The 8,381-nt window shown below is 27.8% G+C and overlaps 1 protein-coding gene across 1 annotated transcript in view; it reads left to right on the top strand.

Moving 5' to 3' along the window:
• Positions 1 to 495: 495 nt before the first annotated feature.
• The window catches only part of LOC113383041, a 19,203-nt gene continuing 11,317 nt past the window's right edge, over positions 496 to 8,381 (top strand). The window contains exon 1 of the mRNA XM_026621295.1: positions 496 to 545. Coding sequence (XP_026477080.1) covers positions 511 to 545 — 35 coding nt within the window. The 5' untranslated portion in view covers positions 496 to 510. The remainder of the gene's footprint in view (positions 546 to 8,381) is intronic.

Here is an 8,381-nt window from a genome sequence, read left to right as displayed (position 1 = left end):
ATTCAAAAAACATTTTACTTCTATTGACAAGGTGAAGAATCGGTCAAATACAAAATTTTCATAAAGGAAGGTCTAGCGGTTTCGGAGATCTAATGAAAAAAGTAAAAAAAAATGCCATTTGGCGGTCAAAAATGATCATTAGACATATGCACATTAAATTATCAGATATTTTATAGAGATTATAACAATAAGTATAAATTTTGTGTGCCTTCCTATGGGTTCCGTACCAATGTTTATTTGCTAGATGGCGACGCGGCACTTACGCGCTTTGACATTTTGTCTCTATGCAGTTAAAGCAGTACGATTGCTTTGAAAAAAAGTTTAGATCTTCCAAAATATGTCAAAATAAAGAAAACATTTTTTTTTCGAAAAATTTTTTTTTCAAAAAAAGTAATTTTTTGTCAAATTCCTAGTTTCTCAAAAATGTAATTTTTTCGAAGTAAGATTTTTTCAAAAATGTTTATTAATTTCAATTGTTTTTAAATTTCAGATGACAAATTTCTAGTCGAGATGTCCCGGAAGACTTGGTACTTGTTGGTTGCAGGGTGAGTGTTTTAAAATTTTAGGCATGCCTTTTGATATCACAATACTTTCAATTTTAATTCACTTAGTAATAAATATCGTAAAGCTTTGATAAAAAATATATTAAAATGAGAATATATACGTTTTTGTGATTATGGATGACACTAGACGGATAAAAATGGATGATAAACTTCAATGAAATAGTGCAATTATTGATAGCATTAGAAATCTGAAATCGAACGTTATTTTTTTGTGCAACAGAGCAGGGCCACATATTTTCTATAAACAAAATAATCATATATATATATATATATATATATATATATATATATATATATATCTTTTTATCTGCCATTTATATATAAAACACTACATTTCATAATACACAGACGCTCTTTTTAGATGCCAATCAACTTGTATAATAGATACCCTTGATGCATTATTAATACCACATGTTGTTTTGAAAACTCATCTATCATAAGCTTTTCTAGCTTAACATTTTTCATAAAATTTCTGTGTGATTTATACGTTAAATATTACCCAAACATACCATATGATCATAAACCATGTGGGATATCGTAAATCTTTAAATAAGTACTTAAGCCATGCGTATTTCGTACTTTAAAATTATTTGGAAAAGATCCATATTTATAGTTCATATGATGTTTTATGTATTCATCTAAAACTTGCTCATTATTACGGTTGTGTTACACAAAATTAACATGTTGCAAAATCGTGCAACAGCCTAAAGTCATGTGAATGGAAAAATATCTGATGATTAACGACGTATATAGCTTACATGTGTTAAAAATTAATTGAGAACATTAGTAACAATCTGAAATTGCAATTAATTTTAACATATGTACACGAACAGTTGCAGTGGAAATACGCACTGAAATAAATCATCACCAGGGAAATACGACTGAGAACCAAAATTTTGCGTAGACTTCCAATTGTTCTTCCTCACAATGAGTGAATGTAGTTTTATATATATATATATATATATATATATATATATATATATATATATATGTATATATATGTTTACTTTCTCTGAAACTAATTTTACCTTATATCGCATATATTGACCTCTACCTTCATTATTGAAATTCATATAAAGTAGGCGAGTTTGATTACTTGTAACTGTCTTTAAATTACTTTACTTTTATTAGTTTATATTACTCGAATTTCAGCATATATCTTCTTGATTTCTTCTCCATCTTCCATGTACCTTTCTTCATTTTCAAAATTATGAAAAAAAATCGAACCTAAACTTAACATTCATAACTAAATTATAAATGGTAGAAATAGTACCATCATAGTCTCGTAGTTATTACTATATTAACTAGGAGTATTAAATTACCCAATATTAAGAATAGAAAGTAGTTACAAAAAATGACATTTTCAATTACGTAGATTCATAAATTTTTTGATAGTGATGTTGATCACTATTTTGGTCTAAAAATTATTTTAAAATTACTTATGTGATTTTAATTATAGAATAAAATAGAACATTTGAAAGTTCTTGGTTTTGCTTCTGTTCAGGACAGATTGTTTCGCCAAATACAATATCCAATCAGCAAAAAGCTATTTTAACTAAATGGTGTAATAGATTCCCCTATTTGTTATTTCGTCGTTTAATAATAATATTTATTGTCATATTAATATTTATTTTCATAAAGAGTTTGGAACTATAATTTTCTTTATCATGTCTTTATCATATAACACGAAATTCGTTTCACCCAAAATTTTGTCTGATTCGCTTATAAAAAAATCAATTTTAATGTAATATTGTGTAATGTAATAATGTATTTTGTGATTTCGTATATGCTCATTTTTATCAAAAGTTTGTTTAGTATCATAAATTTTTTGATGTCGTCAATAATAGTGTGTCTATAAATTTGTTTAAAATTAGTTGTGAGATTTAAGTTAATACATATAAGAGAGCGTCTATTAGTCACGTGATCGTTTTATTAAGGATTTTTGCCCCCCCTTGGTGATAAATGGTAATATTCAAAATTGACCCCCCCTCCTCCGCCATACATTACGTGTATTTTAGTTACAAAAAAATGTAAATTTTTCATTTTTTTTGAAAATGTTTGTTTTTTAAAAAAAAAAATCAAGTGAACAATAAATACATGGGATATATTACTATACCCCTCTTTCCCCCACGTGATATTTTGTGATTTTTTCTCAAACCCCCCCTCTCTCTTTAAAAACCTCACGTGATTATTAGACTTCCCTAATACAAAATTTTAAAGCCGTTTACTTCATCTCTTTTTAGAGCTAGTAGTTACATCAAATGTAATATTTTATCCGCAAATCAGAAAAACCTATTTTAGGACTTTCCTCCCTTATATAATCTTTGACTAGCACATAGAGTATCTCAAGATAATATTGTTGTAAATGTATATCAGATGCGGATATTGGAGATGTTCGTATTACGTATTATAAACGTATCATACTGAGAACGAATCGAAAATATATATATATATATATATATAGGAGAGCATAAACGTTTTCGAAATGCGTAATGTATTCCTTTTCTGCAATACATGTCTCAATCAGATTTACATAAACCAACCGAATAACCTCATACAGCTCCGTCGAACGAATGTGGGTATAAAATATATTTGCTAGAAGGGTTCTAAGAGTAAAATATCTTAACACTTTTTAAGGTAATTTTTTTTATCATCTAACCTTATAAAAATATTTACTATTACGTAAGATTCACGTACGACAGTAAGAGGTGGGGGGGGGGTTGTGTTACAAAGGTCTAATTTAACTTATTAGAGAAATTATATTGTGAAAACTAAACCAAATAAATCACAATAAATAACACATATCAAACAAACAATTATCTGACTATGTTCAGTAAAACTCCCATTTATATCATTGTGGAAATGTGTTTTTTTGCTGTTTTTCAAAAATTTGTAAATTGGTCCTTTGTACCCCGTAGGCAGGTTAAATTGTGACGGCCAGGGGGCAAACAGGCCCAATTTCTTATTTTTATTTTAAATAGATTTTACAAAATAACATTTAGCCAATGCAAAATACAAATGTCATAGATGCATTTCTAACAGAGATAACACTGAAAATAACCTTGATCTGGTACTACGTCAGAAATATTCAGTAGCAAAGAATAATTTTTTAAATTATCTTTTGTAAAACGGAATTTTTAATTTAACTTACTTTTTAAGTTGCCATTTTTTATTTTACATGACCTGAACCTTTTCTTTTCTGGAGTAAGAAAAGACCCTTTTTACCCCACGCATAGGTAAGCTTTCATTGAGAATATATGAAAAAAAATGTTGAATTTAACTTAAAATTAACAATACATCTTATGAAACAATCAAATAACAAGTACCTAAAAGTTGTATTAAGGTCTCACTGTTTGCCTAGAAATCTGGACTTGTTATTATGTAATCCAGCATAAACATTTTGGTATAGAAAATTAGATATTTAGAAAATGATACATATAAAACGTTTCTAAAATTAGTTTAATATGAATTGTAATGTATATAACAATATATAACAAGATTATATTTTGAGTATATTATATACATACAATGTCTATCATTCATCAAAATCGTATAATTTCTTAGGAAAATGAATACAAATGATTATTTACTTTCTGAATCTATTTGCTTTTTTCGAAAGACTTATCATAGGACTTTGATATTTTCAAATGAAATATTATAAATCAAAAGGTCTTTAACCCAGTATAAAAAATTTTAAGATACCTCTCACCGTTCGCGAGATATACGCCAAAAACTGTTTTAAATTTTTAATTTCGAAACGGTTAAACGCCTATAGCTCGGAAAATATCCATTATAGGGTCATAATGTGTATGAATAAAATATGCGTATTTAAAATATGCATCAGCGGGTCTAAAAATTTTTATGATAGCTCTAACCGTTCGGGAGATATTCGCTAAAAACCATTCGCAACTCTTCACATATTTAAAATGCGTTTTTCTCGAAAACTATTTGAAGTGCGATCAAAAATTTTTAACACCATTTTTCTAAGGTCATAAGGTACCAATGTTGTGAAAATCATCAAAATCAGTCGCAAAATTTTTTTGTCCAAAATCGCAATACAATACATGACTCTATGGTATGATTTCAGTTTTTTCTTATTTATTCGGCAACCGTTGAGAATATTAAAATGCAGTTTTTTTCACGTTATTTTAGCCCACAAGACATCTCACCTGACGTTTGATTGAAGCTTCTGCGTGCACGGGAAGTCTGTGAAAAATTAAAAAAACTAACAAATTTTTCGTACATTTTTGAGCATTTTTTACTCATGAAATCTTCAAGCGCTTATAACTTTTGAACGACTTATCATAGGTCTTTGATGTTTTCAATTGAAATATTCTAAATCAGAAGGTCTTTAACCCAGTATAAAAAAATTTTAAGATACCTCTTACCGTTCGCGAGATATACGCCAAAAACTGTTTCAAATTTTTAAGTTTGATTAACTGCTTGTTTTAGAAGTTCAAACGTGATATTTAAGTATAATTCAGACTTTTATATAAAGTTCTCGTAGTTTTCTGGGTGTATTCTCATTAATTCAATTTACATTTTGCGGTCCGATACCCTAAGCAAGTAAATCTGAATTTTAATTTATCAAAACACCTTCCTTGTACTACGATTGCATGTTCGTCGGTGTTTGAAGTTGGGGTTTAATCGGGAAGGGTTAAGAACCTCATTTATGTATGCAATATCTTAGAAACAATTAACAGGTCTGCCATATCCTGTTAATTCGTTCGCAAACGGCCCAACACTAAAATATAAACTGCACAATTACTTGCACCCTCTGTTCGAGCATTACTTATCAGCGCCAGATGGAAAGGGATGTATTCGATATAAAACAAGGGAAATAAACATTCGTACATGAACATCTATTATATTATAAATAAGTTGGTTTTTAGAATAACATCTTAAATTAAGATTTATAACATAACATTCAGATTAAAATAGTAATTAGCTGTATGTGGGATTTTGTCTTAAGCCAAATTGCAAAAACTTTTAGATACGTGTAAATAGTTGATTTGAATAATAGGAATTTATAATTTAATTTAACTTAAAAAAATACAATTAATTAACTTTTTCTAGAGTAGGTTATAGTAATCGCAAAAAAATCGAAAATGAAAATTATTATATATCTTTACGTTTCAAAGGTTTCTGAATATTTTGGCATACCTTAGAAAAAATGGATGTGTGTGTGTGTGTGCGTGTGCGCATACAAATTTTCGTCGACGATTTCGGGAACACCGATCAACCGATTTGAATAATTCAAAAAACATTTGATTCGTATTGATAAGGAGACGTGCTGATTAGATTTTGGCAGGTCTAGCCGTTCCGAAGATACGGGGCAAAAAGTGCCAAAAACGGTATCTCAGTTTGTAAGAGAACGCAACGTCCGATCGTAATATTTCAAAAAACATTTTACTTGTATTGACAAGATGAAGAACTGATTAAATATTAAAAGGCAGGACATATGTATATCAAATTATCAGATATTTTATAGAGATTTTAAAAATGTGTACACATTTTGTGTAATTTTTTTTAGGGTCCGTACCGAGATTTTTAATTACGGTACGGGAAGTTCCAGCAGCTTTCTTCAAGGCTCGATGGCATGCACCCCACTAGTTCATATAATTAGATCACTTTTCAGAAGCCTTTTGTATTTTAAGATTTTCATTAAATTTTTGTTATCGAAATTGTAAGAAAATTCATTTAAAATTAGAAAAAAACTGACAGTTTTAATCTTTTTACAAAATATTTAGCACAATTCCTAACTAAATATAATTCAGTTTTTAAATTTGCCAAATTGAAGCGACAACCACAACTACAGTATATTTTTGTGACAAACGACTTAAAGTGACATAAAAATATTAATATTTTTATAACTGTATCAATATTTCGTGTCTAACGATTCAGAATGACTTGAAACGTCGAGATAACACAAATTTAGCTAATCGATTTTTCTGGCAAAAATATACCACTTCTTACTCGGGAAGTTAAAAGTTTGAATAAATGAAAATTGTTCAGAAAACGACATTTCTAAGTAAATTCTAATAATGCTGTTAAAAAAATATGGTACTTTTTTATATAAAGATCAATATATTATATTATAAAAATATATTCAGTATTCTTTGTAAACATTTTTTTATAATTTGAGAAAAAAATAATAATAGGAATGAATATACATTTTTTTCTGGAGGATCTAACAAAAACACTCTGAATGATTAATTTAATTTTCTTTGCATTTCGAAACTGTTAGCAACTAAGTTTGTTTGTATATAGAATTAATAACTCCGAATTATTTAATAATACTATATTTATAATCATTTTATTTAATTTATATTAGATACATGTCCACTTTATAAAGCAAATCACCAATTTAATTTTGAAATGGTGGAAATAATAATTACTTACTTATATCATCTTAAGAATAAAACAAACATTCAAAAACCTGAAAACGGCAACTATCCATAATCGACATATAATATATATATATATATATATATATATATATATATATATAAGAAAATATGTGTTATTTTCTATATACGTACTCAATTTTTAAATTTTGCATCAAAAATATAAAATTACAAAAAATAGTTTAGTATGTATGTATTAATAATAGACATTTTGAAAAACACGAATATTTCTGGATATTAATATCGATAATTAATTTTGAAAGAGGATTACATATCGTAAATATGATTAGCATTAATGTAACATTTCAGTCACCTAATAATTTTGAAAATTTTTGATAATAATATTTCAAGCTAAATTTCATGAAATATCACATTAATTGTGACTAGTGAAATAAAAAACCGAATAACATTAGTTTATATGTATAAATATATTATTATATATCTAATTAACCTGTTTCTGGTTTCTTGTTCAGCACTGCTTTAGGTGAACTTGGGAGCAAAATTAAATTTTAGAGAATGTGCGAATATAGCCCTTTGACTCATACCGACATTTTGTCTGTGCAAACGTTTATGTCGAAGAGGGTTGCGATCAAGCGTTGTTTCATAGTAATGTAATACAATTTAATATATTAATCGGACCGAAATCCCCAAACTGTCTGTACATCGGGCTCGCCTTCTTTTCCAACAACCACGTTATTTTTAATTAGACTTTTAATACGTATTAACCGTGCAGAGTACCCTGTTTTAGTATTAGGCCTAGAACCAGTAAAATATTTTTAGGCAGCAAAGCGTATTTGAATAGCCTGCTCATATCTAAAACACAAACAATCTGCAGACCTCATCTTGTTATAATTTTTTTATTTATTGTATTATAATTTTCCTTATGTTTTAATTGTATTTATATTAGTATTTATCATATTCCTAGTAGAAACCATTGGATATATATACTTTTTATAGTCATTATAATCAATATTGTTTGCAGTCTCTGCTTCTTGTTACGTATAAACAAATTGCAGATTAAATTTTAAACAAAACAAAAATCATATGATATGGTACATTTTTTATGTACTAATATTGAATTTGCTATAAATTATTACATAAAGAGAAAGAGATATAAGTTAATATATTTATATATGAAAAATATAAATAGGGTAGGGCGGGGCACAACGATGCAATTTCACTTTGATCAATTATATTGTGAAAACCAAACCAACTATATCAAATAACTAATACAAATCAAACAACTATCTTACTATGTTCAGTAAAACTTCCATTAAAAAATCTTATATATAAAAATGAATCGCAAAGTGTGTTGGTAAGCGCATAACTCAACAACGCCTGGACCGATTTGGCCAATTCTTATTCTAAAATGTTCGTTGAAGTCCAAGGATGGTTCTTACGGCGAGACAAA

The sequence above is a fragment of the Ctenocephalides felis genome, unplaced genomic scaffold (genome assembly GCF_003426905.1).
Source record: "Ctenocephalides felis isolate EL2017-DRISC unplaced genomic scaffold, ASM342690v1 CF-g0.4_SCAFFOLD_00845, whole genome shotgun sequence".
Lineage (NCBI taxonomy): Eukaryota > Metazoa > Arthropoda > Insecta > Siphonaptera > Pulicidae > Ctenocephalides > Ctenocephalides felis.
The sequence above is the reverse complement of the archived record's forward strand: the minus strand, read 5'-3'. Positions and strand labels throughout refer to the sequence as shown.